The 26,722-nt window shown below is 33.1% G+C and overlaps 3 protein-coding genes across 5 annotated transcripts in view; 2 read left to right on the top strand and 1 right to left on the bottom strand.

Moving 5' to 3' along the window:
- gnai1 (guanine nucleotide binding protein (G protein), alpha inhibiting activity polypeptide 1) overlaps nt 1–3,586 on the bottom strand; it is a 33,587-nt gene extending 30,001 nt beyond the window's left edge. For 2 of the 3 annotated variants that reach the window (XR_012401460.1, XR_012401461.1), the window contains exon 1: nt 3,189–3,586. Coding sequence is in view for 1 of the 3 variants with exons in the window: in NM_200971.1 (NP_957265.1) it covers nt 3,189–3,306 (118 nt within the window). In the remaining 2 variants the exon portion in view is untranslated. 3 annotated transcript variants of the gene reach the window in all.
- Nucleotides 1–26,722, top strand: part of kdm7aa (lysine (K)-specific demethylase 7Aa) — a 248,464-nt gene that overhangs the window by 46,522 nt on the left and 175,220 nt on the right. Inside the window, exon 4 of the mRNA XM_073945593.1 lies at nt 6,887–6,974. The gene's annotated coding sequence lies outside the window, so the exon portion shown is untranslated. The remainder of the gene's footprint in view (nt 1–6,886; nt 6,975–26,722) is intronic.
- cd36 (CD36 molecule (CD36 blood group)) lies at nt 12,772–25,587 on the top strand. The gene is made up of 12 exons (NM_001002363.1): nt 12,772–12,910; nt 13,517–13,677; nt 14,509–14,653; nt 17,211–17,357; nt 19,012–19,103; nt 19,562–19,611; nt 19,913–19,982; nt 22,099–22,283; nt 22,859–22,977; nt 23,955–24,028; nt 24,132–24,186; nt 25,127–25,587. The coding sequence occupies exons 1-12, from the start codon at nt 12,788–12,790 to the stop codon at nt 25,301–25,303; spliced, it is 1,398 nt and encodes a 465-aa protein (NP_001002363.1). The 5' UTR covers nt 12,772–12,787; the 3' UTR covers nt 25,304–25,587.

Below are 26,722 nucleotides of genomic sequence, written 5' to 3'. Positions count from 1 at the left end.
TGTGTGTGTGTGTGTGTGTGTGTGTGTGTGTGTGTGTGTGTGTGTGTGTGTGTGTGTGTGTGTGTGTGTGTGTGTGTGTGTGTGTGTGTGTGTGTGTGTGTGTGTGTGTGTGTGTGTGTGTGTGTGTGTGTGTGTGTGTGTGTGTGTGTGTGTGTGTGTGTGTGTGTGTGTGTCTTCCAGCAGACTCTATTGGTGCCGCTGCTGTTATGGGTAATTTGAACACATTGAGTTTGTGGGTCTGTGTGCGTCTGCGTGTTGCCTAGAGACGAGTGGCAGTATTTGAGATAGCATCTAGCTAACATCTCAGCGGCGGGTACTGAGGTCAAGATGACTGCGGACATTATGGCTTCTAAAAAAAAAAAAAAAAAAAAAACTGCAACAGAACAGACACCGAGGGAGAAGCACCTATCATCTCCTTTGACAATTGATATTTTGACCTATTTGTAACTGAATATTGACTCTATAAATTGTTGATTTTTTTAGTAATGCATTAGTAATACATTGACATTTAAAAATGTGCTACAAAGCCATTACTTTAAGGAATGAAAAGCTTTTTTCTTTAAACACATCACAATATTAATGTCTGAATGTGTTGTATTGCATTAAGAGATGAAAAGAAATAGTTGTTTCATTTGCTCAAATTTGATTTTACTATGCCAGCCTATACTCTACTGATAATACTACTATTTTATCCCCGATTCCTTTCATTAAACGAATTTAAAAGGAGAAACTAGCATTTAATAACAATAAATGATTTATGAATAAGGTCTGGGTAATAGTTATAGATCAAACTGAATAGATACAGATTTAAGGCATTTTAAGACTATGATAATGAAATTTCAGTCTTACATAGGGCTACACGACACGCTAAGGATTTTTTAATGGCCCAGCAGAAAAAAAAAATCTAATTATATATTTCATAGCCACATATTTAAAATAATGTGTCAAAACAAGCATTTGGCTGTATACATACATTTTTGTTCAAAATAATTTAAACTCCTTAAAAACAAAATGTTTGCACAACAAGCTAAAGTTATAATATTAGTTATAAATAGTTTTGCTAAAAATTTTATTGAGATGTGTTGTTGGTGAATGGATGCATTTTGGATCGATTGAGTAGTTTTACATTAACAAAGAAATATTAAGATGATTAGAATTATTTAAGACCTACGAGACAGAATGTCAGAGAATTTAAGACTTTTTAAGGCCTAAAAATGTGTTTTTAAAATTAAAACATTTTAAGACCCTGCGGATACCCCTCATTGATATCTAGATATGGGTATTGGTACGGACATAAAAAAATATCAAGTGTATATCGGTGCAAATGTGTTGTGTAAGTGAATTATTTTGATATAAATATAGAACCCATTTAGCCAAAAAAGCCCCCTGAAATATTTATATAATTAAAATTGTAAGATGTATTTTGTAAATAGAAATTTAATTTAGACCAGAATCAAATTTCAACACATAAAATATTAATATAAATATAATAATACATATTATAAATATAACAATAATAATAATAATAATAATATTATAATAGTAATATAATAATAATAATAATAACAATAACAACAATAATAGCAATAATAATATTACATAAAATATTAATAAATGTTTTCAAAATTAACTCACAAACTGTATATTTAGAATTTAATATTGAAGTCCTTTAATATGTAAGTCCTAAATCTCAAATTCAGACTCTTTGTAGTCAAAAGTCACATTATAAATCGCTGATACATAAAAACCGATTCTAGCAACAACTTTTAAACATTTTGATTCCAATGCCTAATTATTTAACTGTTAAAATGACTATAATTAAATTAAATATTCCTAAGAATAAAATATTATGTGCTCTTTGGAAGAGTAAACTTGAATTTTGATGCTATTATACTGTCATTCTGGCATTATAAAATGAGTGGCATAAAATTGTCTTAAAATGACAATAATATAGTTTATCGCGTTTTTGATGCAATATATCGTACAACAAAATATAAATATTGTGACAGGGCTTATGTCAGAAAATAAAATATTGTTTCAAAAAAACATTAAAGGCCTGAAATCCTTCTTCCTTCTTCAAAATTCTAGGAGTTGGATAGTTATGGGTAAAGTTTAGATTAGTCTTGCGCTTTATCTATCATGAACCAGATTGTGCTGAAAATTTCAAATGTTATTTATCTAATTTATCATCCATTTACGTGTCTGTTAGCGGAAACAGTTGCATCGTGATCAAATGTACATCATTTCACAATGACAGCAGAATGAAGCAACAGGTTGCCATCATCAAACCCCTCCTACATAAAATAGCATCATCAGCACGGCAGCTCATCACCAACATATCCTTCAAAAGATGCATTTCCGCTCATTTAAAGCTCTTTTTTAGGTTTCCAGTGTATCACAGTGTGCGTGTGTGGGTTTGTTTTCAGTGCATTGCGACAGTTCTCTTTCACAGCTGTTACTTCAGGCCAGTTTATTGGGACAATCAATATTTCCAGCTTCAGTCCAAATGTTCTGCTTTAATTAATAGTGCATAATAGAACATTTTAATTGACAATTTGGTAAGAAAAATCTGAGAAAACCTTTTTAGTAGGATAATTATGTGTGTTCATTAAATAATATGATTTAGCTTATACATGTAAATGATAGTATGGAGTCAGAAAAAAACTGTATTGCAAAACAAAGCATTGTTTTGTCATGACTAGCTGGCTAAATCACATCCTGTTGCTTCCTTACAGAGATAATAATTTGTATTTTTTGGTTTTTGTGTACAAATACAGAGAAAGCCTTGTCAGTTTAATATTGATGTATTTGTATTTTTGTTTTTACAAGTCTCATCTCTTCACAGCTGTGACTGGGTGCCAGTTTATTGGGACAATCAATAGGCTTATTTTTCAGTTCAAATATTCATTTTTAATTAATAGTGTATTATAATGTACTCGTGAAAAGCTGAAATGTTTACCACTTCGACAGGTTTAAAGTTATGAGATATAAAAAGAGCAATAAATGCCCCAAAGTAACTGGTTGACTAATGGGTGACCATCAAAAGACCAACAATACCCCACAAACTTTCCGTTACAGTTTTGATGATAGTAACAACAGTGTAACACTCTTTCAGCTACCGTGTAACACAGTTGTAACAAAGAAACAGCGCAGTTTAGGCCTCTCATTTATGTTTAATTGTTTCTTACCAAGCAGCAGGAGTTTGACCTCTCTGGCCGCTTTCTCTCCGTCATCTCTCAGGTTTCTGTCGATCATTTTACTCCTCTCCACCGCCGCTTTATCCTCCGTGCTTAACGTACAGCCCATCCTTCACGACGATCCGAACCGTTCAATGAAACGCACAGTATTCAACATGCACCAGCTCCCTCTCCGGAAAACCACACGCCCTTCTTTGAGAAAAAAAGCAACAGCCGAGCGCTAACGAGGGTCTTAAAAAACAAAATACGGAGCGTAGCGTCTGGCCCTTGCTTTGTTTGATAAAGACTAGTCCTTTAGCCGCCCTTTTTTAACCGTAAATCCCGTTAATGGGATGAAAAAAGGATCCGTTAAAACGTAGCGATCCGTTCGCCAGCGCTTCAGTGTCCACGGGCTCGCGCGGCTTCCTGTTCTCGTGCATGAGCAGGCAGGCGCGTTCGCGATCAGAGGCGGGAGCGCGCGCTCAGCATCTTTGGCTGTAGGACATGAATGATGCAGGGCGACGTGGCCTGTCTGTGTGTACACTGTGAACGAGCGATGCTTTATTTTAATGGGTTTATCTTACTCTTGGAAAAATAATTAGTAGACATCTGAACTTTAAATTGTATCAAATAAACAATTCTGGATTAAAAAAGTTAATTCCTAGATAATTTATTTTCCTTATTCTTGTCATCCAAGATGTTAATTTCTTTTTTTCTGAGGACTTTTCTCTTTAATGAATTTTATATAGAGAAATAAAATTAGCCTCACAGCTAGAAGGTCACTGGTTCGAGCCTCAACTGGGTCAGTTGGCATTTCTGTGTGAAGTTTGCATGTTCTCGCCTTGTTTGTGTGGGTTTCCTCCGGGTGCTCCTGTTTCCCCCACAGTCCAAAGACATGCACCATAGGTTAATTTGTGTAGGCTAATTTGTCTGTAGTGTATGTGTGTAAATGAGAGTGTTTCCCAGTGATGGGTTGCAGCTGAAAGGACATCCGCTGCCTAAAACATATGTTAGATAAGTTAGCGGTTTGTTCTGCTGTGGCGACCACTGATTAATAATGGGACTAAGCTATAAAGAAAACGAACGAACGAAAAAACAAACAAATGGTTTCTTCAATGGTATCTGGATGCAGCCTTTATGATACAAGCTGAGATTGAGACAAGCTGAGACACAATGCACCCAATGGAGCTAGTAATGTCACTGTGAGGGTACGGTTAGTTTTAACGTCTAGATCTAAATCCAAAAAGCTTTTTTTTTTTAAAGAAAATGATTTGATATGACTATTAATTATGGGTTGTGATTATGTAAAGCCCTTTGATAATGTATTAAAACCCTTTGATGATGTATTTGATGGAATATTCCTCAAACTTATTTATTTATTACAGTTTTTTCTATAATGAACTAACTTTTTTAGAATTGTTTTATTGACTGACGTTTCATGTACAGTTATGTGCTTAATCCTATGAAGCCAACAGCATTATAATGTAAGAAACTTTAAATCCTTGATCGAAATGTAGTTAAAAACCTGTTGACACAGTATTTTTTAAACAAAGCTATATATTTAGATTTTATTTAAAACTTATCTACTTTCTGGCTGTGCATATCTGTGTGTTTGTGTTGAAATCAGTAATGATTTTTACATAGTAATTATTTAGTAATTAATGACTTTTATCTTATTAATATGAAAATAAAAATTAAGAGCAATGAAACGGATGAGTGTTTTTAAGAGCAATGAAAAACTTTTTTAAAGATTTGCTTTTGATTTGCAAAATGACTCAGACCCTGTAGTGTGGTGATTCGTAACTAGTGTACATGGTGGCTCAGTGGTTAGCACAATTGCATCATAGCAAGTAGGTTAATAGTTTGACTCCGGCTGGGTCAGTTGGCATTTCTGTGTGGAGTTTGCATGTTCTCCCTGTGTTTGCTTGGGTTTCCTCCATGTCCAAAGACATGCACTAGAGTTGAATTGACTAAACTAAATTGGCCATATATATGTGTGTGAATGAGTGTGTATGGATGTTTCCCAGTTCTGGGCTGCAGAAGGGCAGCATATGAAACATATGCTGGATAAGTTAGTGGTTCATTCCGCTGTGGCGACGTCTGATGAATTAAAGCCTGAAGAAAAATGAATGAATGAATAGTGTATATGCAAAAATATGGGCCCTGGTAATGTCATGTGCTACTTTTATCGAAATTAGTCATTTTTAGAGCTTGATTAAATAAATAGATTTTAGAATAAATAAAAAAAAATCTGGATTTTTATTTGTAGCAAAAAAGTCACCTATGTCAGAAGATGCAAATTTGACATCTTTTGTCATGACCCACTATGTCGCCTACTTGTGATGCAGAGAGCTCGGGTCTGAGAATATCACAAAAGAGATAAAAGCAATGTCAAATCAAGTTAATACTAAGTGGTTGCAGTCTACTTTTATGTTTGTGAAAGCACTATTGATTGGGTTTACGAAAGGGTTTGGATCAGTGTTTGGTGGTAATCTGAGCAACAAAACCCATCTACATCTGAATGTGTTCAAGAGGATGTGTATCTGAAACATGTAACAAAATGTACCCCAAATGATGCATTTCAGATTTGCAAAAAAATTGGACAACACACTCTAGTTTATTATCTGAAATGTGCAATAAAATGTACCTGGACCAATATAATTTAGATTTTGCAAAAAATGTGCCTGGGTTGTGATTTTGACATGCTTAAAGGCAATTTGTGTCCAAATTCACCGTTGCTGAGTAAATTCACCGTTGCATTATACTAAAGACAATTCTGTTCTTCTATAACTAACTCCACTCTAAAATATTCAAAACACTTTTACCTGAATAGCAGAATATTGGCAAAACAGATTTGGCAAATGATCCAGTCTATGTTTGTTTTCTGACAGGCATCAAAGCTTTCTATTTACAGTGGGGTTTTGTGGTGTTGAGAAGACTATAGCCATCACAAATGAACCTGTTTTTTTTATTTATTTATTTTTATTAAGCTATTCACAAACAGTGTATACAAGATATAAATAAATTATTGTGTAATATAGAGAGCTTTAGCGATAACTCAACTTTGCAAGATTGCAGTCAAATAAAACCAATGACAGTTTTTCAGTTCTTTGTGCACACCTTCGAGGCTATAATTTGTTCAGAATTTATTTGCAGTGATTTTCATTGTGAAATCCATTAATCAATTGATCACCACTTGCCATTTTGTAGAGTTTTTCACAGTTTTACTTGTGTTTACTGAGTAAATGGTGATCAGGTAGAGCTAGGCTAGCATAGCTATTTTAAGACATGATGAGATTTTTTTTTATAGATATAAACTTTAAATACATTAAATATTTTGGTTATCAAACATTAGTTTTGATTCATTTGTAATTGCAGGAAGACATATTAGAGGAACTTTTTTAACAATAAACAATGTATTCAATGAATAAAATACAATGCTTTAATTGCTCATCTCCCAATCATCATTTTGCAATCTATATATTTTACCACCCAATACAGATCCTGAATAAAGTCAGACATGTTGATATCACCTTTATAGGATATATTTTTTGTAGATATATTTCTATGCTTAGATATGTAAATCTTATTGATATGTAAACTCAAGTGTTCAGTTTTCTGTTTGACCATATACAGTACGCAATGATACAATTGCACCAAATGACCTTTTTTAGGCATCTAAATAAAATCTGTGTGTTTTTATTTTATAGGGTGAACATTATTATTATGTTCCACAATCAGACCTCAAGATTTGCTTCAGGAAACAGAAGAAGAATGACAGTCAGCAAACTGATGAAGGTAACATAATCTAAACATGGCAACTAAATCAACAACAACAGTGTAAATAAAAGCGGCAAATGGTCAAACAATGGAGTCATATTAATTATTCATGCTCGAGTGCATGCTGGGAAGATGGCAAGTGGGGCTGATCACTAAACTCTCTTTGTAGGCATCTTTGAGACAATCCCTTAAAACAAACCTGCTCTTTAAAAATCAGTGTATGGCTGCATGTATTGTATAATAATACAGTTGTTATTAGAAAAAAAGTCAGTTAAAAAAGTCAGTTAAAACTGCTTTTGAGCTTTGACTCAAGATGCTGGCCTCAAACCAACATAATAATTTTATGTATTTTTATTATAATATTGTTTTTAAAAAAACGAACAAGAGATTCTGTTAAATTTCACAATAGCAGAGTTGAAAAATAATGATCTACAATTGGTGTATTGTAAACATTTTGTACAAATTATTGAGAGAAGAATAAGAATATGCCTCAGTGCCTTTCCACCAGAGGAAGTGATATTACTTGAAGCAAGTCCTATTTCTATCTTAGGTTTACAGATTGTTATGTTTTTTATAACCAAAGAAACAGAGTCGAACAAAAATGTACAAATAGACACAAAATGTCTATATTATTAATAAAATAACTCAGAAAACAGATGTTTCATGCAGATGTTTAAGTTCGTTGGGCAATCATGCACATTTAAATGAATTCTTTCATAATAATTAAAGCTCAATGTATGGTTCAGGATGCAGAGAACACGTACACTGCAAAAAAATGCTGTTTTCTGCACAATCAATTTGTTTTGCAATAACATGAAGGAATTAAGTTAACTTATAAAATTATTAAATTTTACAAATTTAAGTGGGTTGAACATAAAACCAAACAAATCTTTAGAGAATTGTGTTGTTTCAGCTCATTTTAAATAAGTAGTTAGAACAAACACCAAACATCATTTTTTGAGTGTATGGGAGTCTTTAAATTTTATATTTTTAATTTTATATTTTAAAATTAATTTTTTTAATTTTATATAAAATGTCTCTAAATACATACACAATCATTATTTTTAGAGAACTTGATATGACTTATTATTTTATTATTGTTATTTAGTTTATTCATTTATAATTTGTTAATGTTTCTAAATTGTTTTATCAAATTTTTGTATAAGAGATGCAAAATGTAGCCATAAATGGAATCATCCATGCAGGCGTATGTGTGTACAAGTCTATTTATACATGAACAATTCTAAAGTTGTAAATATATTTGCATTGTGTCTTTGGGATCATTAAAGATCTTTATTAATGCATCATTAAATCTCAGAAGAACATTTAAGGAGCATTCACTGATAGTTTGTTTGTCCATTGGGCAAACAACAAAGTTTTTTTTCTGACATCGTTGGAAAAGGTTTATCATAAAGGCTGTTGCTCAGCTTTATGATCTCAGTGTGCAATTGTGTTGTGTCAGGTTGGTGTGTTAATCTAAGACATATCCCAGATGCCTGGGTCACCGCAGACCATGTGTTTGAAGGTCAGATGAGCTGTGACTGTAACACCAACACTGCTGAAAAACCTGCAAAGCTTGCAGAAACAGCCTCAAAATTCATTACACTTTCACTCTTTATAGCCAAAGGTCAGGCTTTCAGTATGCCGGCTGACTGTGATGTTAAATTAGATAAATTAGGCAATGACCTCAGACCTTACAGTTGTTTGAGATGACTGGATAAAATGTCAGCTTTGAGTGAGCATTTGCATTGGATCTCGAAGGGTTACAACAGTTTAACCACACATTTGCATGCTACACAAAAATATTACAGCTCATATGCAAAGTGCTACCTGTGAATGTCTGTTAGAGTTCAGTAAGAATCTAAGCCAAAGGAGTATAATAATAATAATAAAAAATAAATAAATAAATAAATAATAATAATAATAATAATAATAGGGCTGTACGGTGGCTTAATGGTTTGCACTGTCCCCTCACAGCAAGTTGATCAATGGTTCGAGTCCCGGCTGGACCAGTTGGCATTTCTGTGTGATGTTCTTTCTATGTTCCGGATGTTCCAGTTTCCCCTTACAGTCCAAAGACATGACCTATAGGTGAATTGAATAAACTAAATTCTCCATAGGTTATAAGAGTGTGTGAATAAGCCTGTATGAGTGTTCATTACGCTGTGGCGAACTCTGAAATAGAGACTAAGCCGAAGGAAAATCAATGAATAAATAATGATAATAAATTAATTTATTTATACATAGTTTGACCTTAAGATACTCACACACAGCTTTGCAAACACTAAAGAATACAATGAAAAAGAGAAACATAAAAAAATTATAAGAATTTTATGAAAAAATAATGTTGTATGTAGTATATTATTGTATAATAATAGTTTAATAATAGTCTAATATTATAGCACTTTTATAGTATAACAATAGTTTAAATAATATGATATAAAAGTTAAAGTTTTGGTGAGTGGTTTTCATCACACTTTCTAACTCAAAATCTGCGTATCATAAAAAATAAATGGCTGATTGGCTCTATTTGTCAATGGTTGGTATTGTAGTACAGACATATTGGAACATGTTAAAATAAGGTTTAATGAGTTTCAAGTTCTAGAGATAAATGCTTAAACTGACAACAGCAATATTTTTATTAAAATGTTATAATTGTTGGCTAGAGTTTAGTTTGGAAGGTGTTTATCACCTGTTTACAGAAGTAAACCATAATTATGCTTTACCCAAACACATAACTATTAATCAATTGTCATGAATCATCCAAAGAAGCTGTGAATTTTCAATATGTATGACTCAATGCTGGGACTGTGGTATCAGAATTGTTACAGTTAATCTGTACACAGAATTAATAGACAGACTGTTGTTGTAATTTAACCGCGCAATTCTGTATAAAATTTGAATAATTTCAGACTACCAAAGAAAATTATAAGTCACTTTATGTAAAAGTAAAACTTAGCTAAAACTTCTAACAGAACACACATCATTGAACACTGCCCTCTAGTGTCCGCTAGACGAACTATAAACTTGTTCTGATCACTTCTAAACCAATAGCCAGCCATATACTGTAAAACAAACAAAAATCTTCATCCAAACGTCTGCACATATAATACAAAAACATTATACTTCTTTTTTACAAAATTTGATTTGTATGTTTTATTTTGTTTTATTCCATCCAGATCAGAGGATTTAAATGAAGCAATTATTCATTCATTCATTTATTCATATTCTTTGTGGCTTAGTCTCTTTATTAAACTGGGGTCGCCACATCAGAATGAACCGCCAACTAATCCAGCATATGTGTTACACAGCGGATGCCCTTCCAGCTGCAACCCATCTGGGTCAACTGACCCAGCCAAGGCTCGAACCAGCGAACTGTTTGCTGTGAGGCGACAGCACTACCTACTGCACCACTGCGTTGCCCTACGAAACAAACATAACAAATTAACCAACCACATTTATTAAAGTTATGTCTTAATCCAAACTGATATCAGTGTCTTGTCCATGACATGACAAACAAAATCAGTGTGAAATTGGACTCCTTAAAACCACTGAACACTAGGGGACAGTACAAGCTAACACATTATTACTTAACCCTGAAATATAACACACACATGCATGCACGCACCCCCCCCCCCCCTTCACACACACACACACACATTAGACATATTATGTTTAAGAGGGGGATTTCAACATGATATTTAAGAGGTAAACGTATTGCACAGCTGTAATAGCCAATAAAAACAACCCTTGAACTTTTTTATTGGTTTATTAGTTGATATGTCAATTACCTGAGCTATGTTTATACTGATATTTTAAACGTCAGAGTAAGGTAAGGTAACTTTGATTTGCAGTTATTATCATCAGGTGTCTAACACACAACTTAGGACATCATAACACAACACATCTTAGGACATAAACATCATATCATACCAAAAAAAAAAAAAAAAACACAATGTGAGACTATAGCTGACTTCTTAATTCTTTACTGCTATTCAAATATTGAATTGACTGTGGTAGAAAAGGCTTTTATCCTTTTTTAATACCTAAACCAAGCCAAATCTTTGCCCCTTTGGCAATAATTCAAATGTAGAGCTGGGAGAATGTTTTGAATGCTCCATTATTCTTCCCGCTTTTCTTATCATTCTCTCTGCATCATTCTGTTGTTGTAAGTTACTACAACTTGCTTATGTTCATTGCGCAATGGTCACTTCTCGCCTTTACTGCATACTGTATTCTGTTTTATGCTTTTCTGTTCTGTTTAAAAACAATATATATTTTTTTTTACAAAGAGTGCTTTGTCAATTAGTGGTCAATTAGGACCCTCAGGGATTGGACATTCAATTTAATTCAATTCTATTCAATTTTATTCTATTCTATTCTATTCACCTCTATTATATGTCTATTCTATTCCATTCTGTTCTGTTCTTGTTTTGCATACATAACTGTAAATGGCTGATTCTAATTTGTCAGTTACTCATTAGTCTAATATTCTATTCTAATCTATTCTATTCTATTCTATTCTATTCTATTCTATTCTATTCCATTCTATTCTATGTTCTTGTTTTTCATACGTAACCGTAAATGACTGATTCTGATTTGTCAGTTACTCAGAAATGAGATATTCTATTCTTTTCTATTCTCTGTTCTTCATTTTGTTTTTCATAAATCACTATTAATGACTGATTCTGATTTCTCAGTTGCAGTCAGTGGTCTGATATTCTATTCTATTATATTCTATTCTATTTGTTTTTCCTACATAAGCATAAATGATTGATTCTGACTTGTCAGTTACTCAGTAGTCTGAAATTCTATTCTATTCTATTCTATTCTATTCTATTCTATTCTATTCTATTCTATTCTATATGTTGTTGTTTTTCATACATAACCGTAAATGGCTGATTCTGATTTCTCAGTTGCACTTAGTGGTCTGATATTCTATTCTATTCTATTCTATTCTATTCTATTCTATTCTATTCTATTCTATTCTATTCTATTCTATTGGTCTTTCATAACCATAAATGACTGATTCTGATTTGTCAGTTGCACTTAGTGGTCTGATATTCTATTTGAATTCTCAATCTAAAATTAAGTTAAAAGTTTATTCAATGATATATAAAAATGATTTCATAACAAATTAATTGTGCCTGTGTATTTTTTTATATGGATGTCCAAATGGTAATTTTAGATTGACTTGGTTGTCAGATATTGTTTTCTATCCTATTTGTTGTATCGTAATCTAGTTATCGATTTGATGTCCTGTTTTGATTTTTATAACAGGGTGACCGTCCGAAAAGCTTAATTCTGATTGGTCAGTAGCAGCTCGCGGTGATTCGGTATTGATTTCCTTTATAGTAAATCTAAATAGAACTAGATATTAGATAATATTCATTTTCGAGTAATATTTAGGCTACGTGTAATCTATTAATTGCATATTAATGTAAATACCAATTCTAAATCTTTTTTTTACTTTACTTTTCTTTTTCTTTTCGACTCTGGCACAAATCATCCACGTCGACATCAAACAGATATTTCAAAGTCACTTTTAACTTAAACACTTTTCAGCAGCGGCGGTCTCCTGATTGTGACATTGGCCTTGGCTTCTGATTGCCGTGTGTTACGCGCCCGCTCCCCGCCCAGCAGTGCGTTATCGCGCGCAGATAACTCCGTCCTAACGAGGGTCTCCGGGTGTTTTATACGGCAATCCAGTCTCCCAGATCTCCTCCTCTACAACCTTCGATCCCTGGGACTTACATAATTCTTCAGGACGACCTCATGCTGGTACCTGCCGCGCAGCCGGTCAGTGTTGGTCCAGGCTGCGGCTCGCCATCATGACCTGCTGCGATCAGCGGTGCGCACTCATCACCGGGGCCGTGCTGGGCGCCCTGATCGCCTTGCTTGGCGGAATCCTCATCCCGGTGGGCGACATGATAATTAAAAACACCGTCCATAAGGTAAGTCGTCGTCTTTTCATATCAATATTCGGCGCACACGCGTTTGCAGATGCTCCAAACAGACACACATGAAGTTGCCGTAGAGAAATATTGTGAATAATTTAAATTTATTCAATGTAGGGTACAACGTACTACTATTAATGATATATGAGGTGAAATAAAATGGGGTTTTTGGGTCAAGGACGTGTTTTGCAATTATGAAATTTGAGTTTTATAATCAATGAATTGCATATAATTCATGTTGTTAGTTGTTTTACTGTTTAGGTTTGAGTGAAAAGCTTTTTAACATGTCTAAATTAAGTTGTGATTGTTAACTAGAGTTTTAGATTTCAGGTATTTAAACATTATAGGTTCTTGACTTAGCTCACAGTGTCAAGGTCAATGTTAAATGAGCTGGGTGTTAATTTTAAGACAAAAGCTTTGGAGGTTTTCAATGCATTGTTCCTGTGCAAAAACGTGAATGAATATAACCTAATATAAATAAACATTCAGTGGATTGAGACAACTTTCTCCTGTCCCCCCATTTCACAATATACAAAAAGTAGATTAAAGTGTGAATAGAATATCTGATTTTAGATGTTTAACTTTTTTTTTTTTTTTTTTAAGGAAACAGTGCTGGAAAATGGGACTTTAGCATTTGACACCTGGACATCTGTAGACATAGCGATGTACAGGCAGTTCTGGATTTTTAATGTGGAGAATCCCGATAAGGTTTTAAGTGAAGGGTCCAAACCTGTGTTGGTGCAGAAAGGACCATACACATACAGGTAATATTTGTGGCCTCATAGATAGATATTCTGTAGTCGATATTCATTCATTCATTCATTCATTCATTCATTCATTCATTCATTCATTTTCCTTTGGATTAGTCCCTTTTTTCATTAGGGGTGCCATAGCAGAATGAATCGCCAACTTTGCAAATGTTTTACGCAGCGAAACACCCATACAAATTTATATGCACACTCGTACAGCAAATTTAGCTTATTCAATTGACCTAAAGCACTTGTCTTTGGACTGGGGAAAACCGAAGCACCTAGAGGAAACCCACGCCCACACAAGGAGAACATGCAAGCTCCACACAGAAAAGCTAACTCACAGCACTTATTCTCTTGGAAATAAAACAAATATTATCTCATAAACTGCCTGAAAAAGCCAAAAGAAACGAAAAGAAACAACATTTCACTAAAGTGTAGATCATATATAGACCTCTGAGATGAACTTAAAGTTTTTTCATGTTGTTGCTTTTTTTTTTAGCATCGTATATTGACAAGCACAAGTTTGATGATTCTTACCAAATCCAAGAGAAATGTTATACATACAAGGGAAATGTCATTTTTTGCACTGGAGGAACTTTTTCATATTTCCTATAATATACATATAAATATGTTGTCATCAATTCACAATCTTAGTCTAAGATATTGTATGTCTGAATGGGCCTGACATTGCTGTTATTCACGCTAACTATGACTTTCCACTGCTACATAATGATATAACCAGTAACACACCATAACTTGTGTTTTTCGTGTGGTTTTAAGCAACTAAATGGCCATCTACTCTTTTTTTTAACAAGGTCTTATCCTTTTTTTGTTATCCTTCAGGGTACGTTACATCCCCAAAACAAATATCACCTTCAATGACAACAACACTGTGTCCTTTGTGCTGCCGGCAGGAGCCACCTTTGAGCCTAGCATGTCAGTAGGATCCGAGGAGGATGTGTTCACATCGCTCAACCTTGCTGTCGCAGTATGTATTTCAAAAATATTTCATGCCATTGCAGTTATCTTTTTATTCTTTTTACTCCCTCATTTTCAGTTAATGTGATAAATAGATTTCCTCCTCAAGACTGGAGTAATGGCTGCTGAAATTTTGCTTTGTCATCACAGAAAGACAAAATACAGTTTAAAATATAGCAAAAAATTAAGCAGATATTAGTAAATGTGTGTTTTACAGTAGTGCTGTATTTTGTTCTGCTTTTTTTTTTTAACAAAATACAGGGATTAAAGCTGACTCTGGCGTGTGGTACTTTATCAAAGCACATGTGTACCTAAAGAATCCATATTAGTACCTAAAAGGGTATGTGTTAAATTTAGGTACTAATATGGATGCTTCAGGTACAAATGTGTACCGTATCTTTTATTCTGTACCACCTAAGAGAATGCTTATGTGCATTTAGTTTGGACAGTGTGAGTAAAAGATGCTTCCTTTCAACAATATCATTTAAACATTAAGGGCCCTATCATACACCTGGCGCAATGTGGCGCAAGGCGCAGCTCAATAGTCTTTTGCTAGTTTTAGCTTGGCGCAAGAGTCGTTTTGAGGCGTTGCGCTGCGCTGTTTAAATAACAAATGCATTAGCGCTCATATGTGCGTTCTGGTCTAAAAAGGAAGGCGTTCTGAGGCGCACTGCTGGTCGCGTTGCTATTTTCAGAAACTATAATAGATTTTTTAATAGACCAAAACAAACCCGGTCTAAACTCCGGCGCAGAGTTGTGCCTCGCTTATGCACTGCTTAATACGCACAAGAGAGCAATAGGCAAATGTCTTTACATATGAAAAAATGTAAATATTAAGGATATATATAGGTTATAATAAGAATAGATATAGGATATAAATATAAAGGATTAAAATATTACAAAACATATTATTTTCTAGCCTACATAAATATGAAAAATTACTGCTTTTATGTCTTCATCTCGGGAGGCTTTTTCAGTTAATTCATAGCATTTTGCTTTTGTATAATGTTATTATTATTAGCAGTATTATTTATTATATCCATATTTATATTTGTTTTATTAAAAACAAGCTTAGATTTGCCCACCTGTCAGGTTTAAGACCATATGGGGCACAGCATGTGTTTTAGGATATAACTCAGGTTTTTGAGCACACTTTGTTATTATTGTTAATTTATTTGTTTGCTGGAAATCAGAACTGAATTTAGAAATAGTTTTGAAACGAATATTTGCGCTTAACAAACTAAGTTAATTATTTATAGACTAATTGATGTCTGTGCGTAAAGGTTTACCTATCCAAGAGCGAATGTGAAAGTAGATCTATTATCTCTTATTCTCACGCAGTAGATGCTCTGTTTAACAGTTTTCTGTTAAAAAAACTGTTAACTGTTAACTGTTTGCTAGTGAAATGCAAATTTTTTCCACTTAGACTTACTTTGCGTCCTGTAAATAGCGAATGCGCTCTTGGCGCGACGCAGCTGGCTCTTAAAGGGAATGTGAGATGAAACTGCAATTGGTTTATTCTTAAAACACACCTATAACTCATTAAGAAAATAAACTCAACCCTTTTAGACCATGCGCCAAGGTGCAAAGCGGATTTTCCCGTCCTTAAATTAGCAAAAAAGCGTTCTGACACGCCCTGAAAGCGTTTGCGCCCTGCATTTTGCGCTCTGCGCATAGACCGTCAAAATAGAGCCAGTAGATTTTTTTGCAACCTATGGGGTGATCATGTTATATTAAAGACACAGCACATTGATTTTATTGGACTAGGCTAAACTTTCTGAAACCTTTACGTCACTCACGTACATTAAAAATCAATACAAGCCACAAATGAACATGGAGGATGGTCTCCGAGTGTCATTCTTCAAAATGAAATGATGAATAGACTTGGGCTTACAGGTATGTGTGTGCCGTTATGTGCAAGGTTTACATATTTATAGCCATCTCAGAGGATATTGGGGGGTCGCAAGTCACTGGCATTGTAATTTTTGGGATCACAGGCTGAAAAGTTTGAGAACAACTGGTCTAGAAATAAACCTAAAATAAACCAGTACTTTTTCTGGTATTTAACATGTATAGATGTATTACATTTTTAAACTACAGAGTTGAATTTTCAACATCAAAACAGCAAAGGTCAAGGTCTCATAATTTAATCACAAAATGCAGAAACTGTTAATTAACAGATAGTTTTTATAGTGTACACATCTTAAAACCGCTGACCAATGGCACTGATAACATTCCTTCAACATTGATTGCCATCTGTGAAGCAAGTCAGTTAAAGTTTGTCCAATTAAAAGATAATCACAGATTTCAACATGTTATCTTTCAACTGTCAGCACAAGACTTGAGCATGCATGTTAATGCATAACCAACTGTTATATAATCCTAATGTTCATTCAGTGTTATAGCTTGTAATTACATGTTCCTATCCATCAGATAAAGGTGCTGTTGAGGTAATTTGTATATAATTAAAATTACCTTGTGGTTTTATTAGGTAGATAAATTAAGGACAGATTGCTGTTCCATACTGATGCTATGATTTACTTGAACCTTGATTTCTTTTCTTCCAGGGTGTTTACCGTTTGATTGGTCCTAAACTGGCAGATTGGCTTATCCGAAGCTCCGGTTCCTCACTCTTCCAGAACAGGACTGTTAAGGAATTATTGTGGGGCTACAAAGACCCAATGTTGAACAGCTTGGTTGGAGCTTTTTATCCAGTAAGGAGACTTAATGGCTTTATATTTGCTAGTTAAGCATCATATGCCAGCATGATTGAAGAAATATAAAGAACCACATTATAAGCAATATTATTTGCCAATTTGGAGAACACCTAAATTAACATATTTAAATATGTAAGTACATGGCTCAAAAATGAAGAGGGTTTCAATATAACACAATTTTTTTTTTGCATACAGTATGTTAGAATGTGTTTTGATAAAATGACTGGCCTGCATTTTTCCCATGATTTACAGATAGCACCTAAAAAAAAAAGCAATGTAACACGAATTTACAAAAAACTCATCATATATAGAACAAGAGTCATTGGATGATGCATTTAAAGACTCTTATTTAAAGGGATTGGTCACCCCAAATAGAATATTCTGTCATCATTTACTTGTCACAATCTGGTTTGCGTTTCTTGAGCTTCTTCTGATGTTGAACACAAAAAGTTATTAAAAATGCTTCATAATAATGCCCTAATGGACGCCAGTGGTTACAGGTTTCTTACATTCTTCAAGATATCTTGTTATTGTGTTCAACAGAAGAAAGAAATTCAAAAGGGGTGAACTATCCCTTTAAAAATTGCAATGAAGCTCCAAAACAGTAATTTATTGTCATTTTAAATATTTATACCACTTTCATTCAAACTACTGTGTTTTACCAATTTGTCAGCAAGATATTTTAAATTATTTTAAAATTTGATGTTAACTTATTATTTTAAATATTCTAATAAGGACAAGTATAGTCTGAATGAGAGAAAAATGTTCATCCACACTTAGATTTTATTTTTTAAAGCTATATAAAGCATTCAATTACACACTTTAATTGCATTTCTTGTAGGTACTGTGTATTTAAATTCCCTTTTGTGAATTTTATTAGATTCAGATATCAAAACGGGACATCTCACCTTCAGTCCAAATAAGAATGCACAAATTAAAGTGCCGTTCACGCCATGAATGATAACTAAAGTGATATGAATGATAATTCTGTTAATAAGTGCAGACTGCAGTTTTGTCACCTGTTGCAATAATTTCACAACCTCTTTAAAGCAACATGGATTCAGATTTATGAACTGTGTAAAAGGATTAATACTAAAAGGGATTTCAAGTTCTGTGTTGTTAACATTATAGTTATGTGAACAGGCCTTAAAGGGAAAGTTCACCCACAATTGAAAATGTACTCAAGTGGATCTAAACAAGTTAAAAGTTATTTCTGCTGATGGACTCAAAACAAGATATAATGAAGGGTTTTGGGGGGAAAAAAACAGCTATTGACATCCATAGTAGAACAAAAACAAATACTATGGAACTCAATGGCTTCTGTTTCCCATTTCTTTCAGGAAATCTTCTTTTGTGTTCAAGAGAAAAAACAACAACCTCAAAACGTGTTTGAAACAATAAAGAATGAGAAAAATTATTTTTAATTTTTGTAGCTATCCTTTTAAGAAGTAAGAATACCTAAATAACTTATGTTATTTAATATAAGATAAAAAGAGCTAGCATCAAAGCTAACACAACACTGTCTCCTAAATTTTAAACATTTCAACTGAATTTTAAATTTAACATGTGTTCCCAGTTGGTACTGGTGCTTTTATTGTGGTTTTTGTGATTTAATGTGAAGATAAAGCTGTTTTTCTTTTTTTTCTTTTAGTATAATGGCACCGTAGATGGACCCTACACTGTTTTCACAGGCAAAGATGACATTAATAAAGTAGCCATTATTGAACGCTGGCAAGGTGAAACGTAAGTATTTGTAGCATGTAACACATGATTCTTTGGGTTGAAGATTGCTGTTGTATACGGAAAAATCTTAAATCTTAAAGGGATAGTTTACACAAACAAACCCAAATATTTGACGTTAAACGACTCAGCCTCAGACCATTCAGTATTAAATAGTATATTTTATTAATTAAATCATTATCATCCGTCTATATGAAAAAAAAAAAACACACACACGTGAAACATTTAGAAAATGTGAAGTGTGTGGAATCTGGAAAAAAATTTAAATGTTTACAACGTCACATTTGACACAACATGATCTCATAAAAATTACAGTTATTTTCTATTTTAATTGCATTTGACGCTTGTGGTTTATAAGAGAGATTTTAGGCAAACTATCCCTTTAAATAAATACTGTATACTGTGTTTCTGATTTAATCACTTAAACTAACTGTATTATCAAAACACTTATGGTTTTACAGATCAGTTAATTACTGGAACGACTCTTATTGTGACAAGATAAATGGATCAGGCAAGTTTACCTCTAATATATTACATTCATATTGAATTATTGGGAAATATCATTGATGTTGATGTGCATATAGTTATATAATGTCTTCTGTCCTACAGCTATGTAAATAGCTTTGTCCAGGGCTTATTTCTGGCTTATTTATTCATAGCTTTTCATCTAATTTAATTAATAATTCTCCAATAAAATCGAGGACCTTCAGCAATTCCTGCAAAGTCACAATTTGTTTTGATATCTCTGCTCTAAAGGGCTTCAAAACTAATGTTTTTAATAGTTAATTACGTTTGTGTTCATATATCTACAGATGGTTCCTCTTTCCACCCGTTCCTGGACAAGAAGGAACCTCTATACTTCTTTTCTCCTGATATCTGCAGGTATTTTTCAATTGTATTGCTAATAACCAATACAAAAAAGTAACTAATATTTACACTGTAAAATGTTGGGCTCCATATGATTGATTTTGTGTCGGGTCAACATGATAGAATTAAGTTAGCTCAATATTTTTTTTACAAATTTAAGTGGATTTATCACAAAACAATTAAGTTGTCTTCCCAAAAACTCAAGAATTGTGTTGTTTCAGCTCAGTTTAAAAAGGATTATTATTAATATTAATATTACTACTAAATACAGTATGCAACCGATCTAGATATTTTTGTAAATTTAAGATTCAAAACAATTGTATATACATTAGATGTCATTGTATATTAGTTATATTTGTACGTCATCATCTATGGACTAGTCTTTATTGACAAATGTTTAAATACTGGACCCTCTGTGAAGAATATCCACTGATTTTTCAATAGTATCTACTGATTTATCAATTAACTAACAACATTTCTTTTTGTGAAACATTTAGCTTTAAAAAACAGTTTATAGTATTTTTCATGTTCACAAAACAACAATTTCTCATATTATGCATATACATTTTAAAGTTCACAAAGTGTCCAAAAACTTTGAGGCTGTTTTGAAATTCCACTTATCAGCAAATTTATCATTATCTACTGATTAAAGTCCTATTTTTCTATGAGCGTATGTTAAATTTAATCTATGCGGTTCTGATTAGATTTGATCCAGGTTGCTGATCAGATAAGTGGTGGTTTCACGTGTCCACTCTATTGTTTAGTCATTACCAGCAGAGGTCAGGCAGATCCTGCTCTTCTGCAGGGTCAAAGACGTCAGAAAAAACAACATTTATGCACTTTTATCATAATACTTCATCCGTGACTGTTCAGCCGGGACTGCTGGAGATCAAAGCTAGACAAAGCTTGACTGTTTTTCATTTAGTCACATGATGAGTGCTAAAAATATATTACTGAGACCATGTCGATTCTGAAGTATCTAGTTTTTCCTCATGTTATCGCTCATGCATATGTAATGGGTTAAGAATTTAGCCACTAAACATACTTAAAAATGGATGAATTCCATTGCTTTCTTTCCAAAAAAGGGAAGATAAATATGAAATTAATTTTTTTTTATATATATAAAGTACAGTGTTTAATCAACAGTTTATATTATATTGTAATATTAGTAAACATTATATTAGAATATAATAAACCAGCACCTTGAACCAGCAACCTTCTTGCTGTGAGGCGATTGTGCTACCTACTGCCCTATTGCGTCGTCCTAAAGTTTATACTATATTCATTCTTTCATTTATTTTCTTCTCGGCTTAGTCCCTTTATTAATCTGGGGTTGCCATCTATTTATCTAGCATTTGGGGGTCGTTATTTAGCAATTGTTTTATGCAGTGGAGGCCCATCCAGCTGCAACCCATCACTGGGGAACACCCTGCCACTTTCATTTACACACATGCACTATGAACCTGTACCGCATGTCTTTGAAGAACCGTGGGAGAAACCAAAGGCGACAGCACTACCTACTGCGCCACCGCGTCACCTATTTTATATTATATTATATTATATTATATTATATTATATTATATTATATTATATTATATTATATTATATTATATTATATTTCCTGCTCTTTCCTTTATTTTTATTATATTGTTATATTGGATTATATACAAGCACAATATAATAATACATCTCATTTACACAAATATTTAAGGTCAATTTCTTTTTATGTCAAACTAAAATTTGATCTTTTAATGTTTTATTATTATTATTATTATGTAAGATTCATGAAAAAAACGTCAATTAAAAAATTAAGCAACACAACTGTTTTTAACATTGACAATAATAATAAATAATTATTGAGAATATGATACTAGAACTGAAACAATTACGGTGGAAAATAAATCAGGAATAAATCACATTTTAGAATATATTGGTAGAAATCGGCTATTCTGAGCTGTAATAATATGTCCCACTTTTTTTACACTATATTTTTTTTATCAAATAAACAGCCTCAGTTAACATTACAATTCTTCTTACAATGGTTTTAAAGATAATCTTTTTTGAAACATAATCAGTTAATGCACCTTTTGCAACATATAAATTTAGAATACATATTGTGCTTTTCCTCCAGGTCAATATCTGCTGAATATGAGGCCACTGTGAACCTGAAGGGAATTGATGTGTATCGGTACTTGCTGCCTGTTGATGCTCTGGCTTCTCCAGTTTCCAACCCTGATAACATGTGCTACTGTACAGACCATGAAATCACAAGAAACTGTACCTTAGCTGGTCTTCTTGACATTACTTCCTGTAAAGGTCAGTGTTTTATTCCTCTTAATGCTATGGTTCACCCAAAGATAAAATTATGTAATCATTATATCAGACTACATATTTATCAGATGTGTTAGAGTTTTTTTTCTGCCTAACGCTTAAAAGATGTAAAAAAAAAAAAAAAAGTAAAAAAAGCAGCCATTGACTTGTTCCTATATGGATGCCAATTGCTGCTTTTTTCCAGCATTCTTCAGAATATCTAGTTTTGTTTTGAGTAGAAGAAAGCAGTTCATGTAAGTTTATGCAAGTGTGGGTAAATGGTGAGGATTTTTTTGGGTGAACTATCCCTTTAAAAGGGCGTTTGCAATAGTAACTTTGATGCAAATTATTTATTATGAGTTATTATGATAATAACGTTTTTCCTGAATTGTGACACACACATACCGCACCTGAAAAAAAATAAAAAGGGTCAGCTGCTGTTTACTTCTAATATAAATGCAGTCATCACATTGATGCAAGGAATGTGAAAATACCTTATTGAATGCATTAGTCTTTTTGTGTTTTGTTGTGCAGCATAATTAATTTATTTTAATTAATTAATTAATTAAATATTTTCACAGGAACCCCAGTCTTCATCTCTCTGCCTCACTTCCTCTATGCCAGTATTGAGCTCCAGCAGGGGGTGGTCGGAATGAACCCCAACTTAGATGAACACTCCATATTTCTGGATGTAGAACCGGTGAGTAAACTACTTTATTTGCATAAATGTGCTGTTTTAAATGGTTAGTTTACCCAAAAATTTAAATTCTGCTATTAATTCCTCACCCTCATGGTGTTTCTATTCTCCAAGGCCTTCATTCATCTACAGCCCTCCACTGAAGATATTTTAGATTAAATTTGACATCTCTTTCATCCTGTAGACAGAAATGACCCTGACACAGTTTTGAGTCTTTTGAGAATGTTTTTGGTTTCTTTAAATGTCCTGGGACTGTTTCTGTCTATGAAGGATGGGAGAGCTCTAGGATCTCATCTAAATTATCGTAATTAGAACAAGATGACAGTAAGTAATTAATGACAGAATATTCATTTTTGGGTAAACCAAGTTTTAAGGCAATACACTGAAGTTGAATAGAGTAAAAATAATGATAAGTAATAGTTACCAACACTTTCCTGTGTAAATGATTTTAATGAGTTTTTGAATAATAATAATTTTAAGGTTACAAACATCTGAAGTCAGTTTTTTTTTTGTTGCAATATTTTGTTATCATTCAATCATTCAGAAAAGGTTGCAGATATAAAGATATTTTCAGTTTTATATATAATAAAATGTGTCATACAATCAAGCATATTATTATTAACATATTGCTCATGAAAACTTCAGAATATAGATACGGATGAACCATGCATTTAAAAGCTGGTGATTTATGAGTAAAATCAATTTTGAGAACATAAAATAATAATAATATAACATACAGAAATATGTATTGCAGTTGATTTATACAGACATGAATTGAAAAAGTGAAAGGAAACAATCAAAAGTGTATTTTGGACTAAAATAACACTTTACAAAAAGCCCAGGGGCATTGATAGGTGCATTTTTAAAAAGTGTGTTTTTACCTACAGTGTCTTATCTTGAAACAAGGAAGCATTTAGAAATATTTATGATATTGCAGTTTTTAGATATGATTTTGACTGTACGTCTTTTGATATTTGCAGATTACAGGTTTCACTCTGAGATTTTCAAAAAGGCTTCAGGTCAACATGATGTACGGCCCATCCGACGATATTGCGTATGTAAATCAATATCATGCATTGTCATGAATGCTCATGCACATGCTGAATTTATGCATGCACAACCTAACTTGATGTCTTTTGTTTTTTTTTATCTCACAGACTTTTGAACAAAATCAAGGAGCACACAATTATACCTATTTTATGGTTGAATGAGGTGAGTGTTAATAATGTCTGTTTATGGAAATGTGTAATTTCAATTATATAGTCTATTTTTGTTTAAATAATTATGCACAATTAAACATTTTAACTAATGACTAGTTGTATATAATTGAGGATAATATATGATCTGGAAATGGTTTACCAAGGCTGCATTTGTTATATCAAATCCGCAAAGCGGATTTTTCCATCCTTATATTAGAAAATATGGAGTATGACACGTCCTGAATGCGTTTATGCCCTGCGCTTTCCGTTTTGCGCATGGACCATCAAAATAGAGCCCATAATCTTATACTAAAAATTAGAGCTATTAAGGTTGAACTAGGGATAAACCTCTGCTATATACAGTAAACACGGCAGATTCAATTAATATAGTCAGCAAAATCATATTTAATATGATAGTTCACCCAAAACTGACAATTGTCATCATTTACTCACCCGTCACATACACATTGAGTTTTTTTTTCTTGCACACAAAGAAAAATATTTTAAGAATGCTGAAAACCCCATTGACTTCCATAGTATTTGTTTTTCCTTGAAGTCATTGTTTACAGATTTCTTCAAAAAATCTTATTTTGGGTTCAGCTGAAAAGGTATTGAAGTGCTTGAGCTAAATTGAAAGTAAATATTAATTTTTGGGTGAACCATCCCTTTAAATCAAATATACAATATACACTGTAGTTTGTACTGGGACTAAATCTCATTTCTATTGCCAGACTCAACAAAAGCATCATGATAAAACATGTTGACTAAGTTTAGATCTGTTATCTCTGCTTTAAATAAGTACTTTAGACCCGTTGGGACCAACAAAGTAATTCTGAAATCTTACATCTGATATATGAGGAAAATTATTACAGTCCATAAACAGCTAATCTCACATGTGCCTGACCTCAGATTGTTTCACTGCTGTAAAAGGTTTTGTTTTTTCTGTATGTTAGACGGCCGTTCTGGACGATGAGACGGCCAAAATGTTCAAGAATGAGCTGATTTCCCGGATGGACATGCTGGAGGGCTTACAGATCGGACTTTTAGTAACTGGTTCGGCAATATTTCTGGGCTGTATGATCGGTTTGATTGTGGTGTGCTCGAAACCGTCAAAAACGAATCTTTCTTAGGTTAAATAAAGGGAGGGATTCTTGTTGCTGAGTGGGAATTGTATAGTGTAACTGTAATCTGATCTCAGAATATGGCAATTCTATTTATATATAATTTATAGACTCTGCAGTTTTTTGTGGAGAACAATGATTTCTTTGTGTATTTGCTTGATATTGTATCAAGTCATACTTTAAACGGTTATCAGGGCAAATATTCTGCCATTTTGTGGTCTTACTGTGGTTAATTTCAAAATGAAATAGTTTTGTATGTCCGCACAATTTCAGTAAAACAAAGAACTGTGAAACTTGGACCGTTTGCTGTTTTTTGTTTTCTTTTTCCTTAGTCATTGTCCTTTAGTCAAATATCAAGTTCTGCTTTTCCGTGCACCAAGAACAATCACCAGGCTGAAGAAGAGAGAAACAGATTGGAACGGATTTCTCTGTAAATCCACTGATTTATTTTTTCACTTTCCAATGGCTCAGAATGGGAGGGTTTATAGAACAAGAGGCCTTTGGTTGAGTGAAAAACACGGGTTTGTTTAATATGAGAGCAGGACTGGGAGTGAGCCATGTCTCTGCTTCATGAATTATAAAATGCCACTGGTCATCATCTCTGAATGCAGCTTTTCTACTTTGGTTTGAGCCATGGGGTTTGAAATGGTAAAGGGCAGAGCTTTATACTGTACTTGGTGACAAATGTTCACTGCTAACATAATAATATGTATGATCACTCAAAATAATAACACTCCAATAACTACTAACTTTTGTTAGAATATATAAAGCTCTAAATGATGGGCCTGTTTAATGCTTGATTTTATTTTATTTTTTCAGGGAAAAGCACAGATGTAGTTCCAGGCAGGTATTGAGCATGTTTCAGTGTTCAATGCATGTTGGAAATATTCTGATTTTTTTTTTTACTGTGAGTGACTATATGTAGACTGTTCAAAGATACAAGATGAGTGGTCTTACATTTACCCGCATTGAAAACCAATTTTTATTCAATTAGTTGTTTATCATTGTTTTAATGTAGCTACCTTATGTTTTTGCAGTCACATGAAAACAAATCAAGACATAAATTAAAATAAAATATATCATTAAAATTCACAGGAAATTTCAGATTTTCGCACTCCAAATGCCTTGGATACCAAAAAAAAAAAAAAAAAAGTCTGCAAAATGCTATCAAAAGCAAATTTGCCATTAAAAAAACAAAACAAAAAAACATTATTTAGGTATTTCCAGGGGTCTGGTGGTTTTAGAGCTTTTATCTTAATTCTATACGCAAAAAAATCGAGTATTAAAGCTATTCAAAAGGTAATTAATACCAATTTGAATGAATAATGAATTACAACTTGTGGCTCATAATAATGATATTAATAATTATTGTAATTATGGTAATAAATTTAAATAGAATACATGTATTAATAGCCAACACAGTATCAG

This window comes from Danio rerio, chromosome 4, assembly GCF_049306965.1.
Source record: "Danio rerio strain Tuebingen ecotype United States chromosome 4, GRCz12tu, whole genome shotgun sequence".
Classification (NCBI taxonomy): Eukaryota; Metazoa; Chordata; class Actinopteri; order Cypriniformes; family Danionidae; genus Danio; species Danio rerio.
This window is presented reverse-complemented; position numbering and strand designations above follow the sequence as displayed.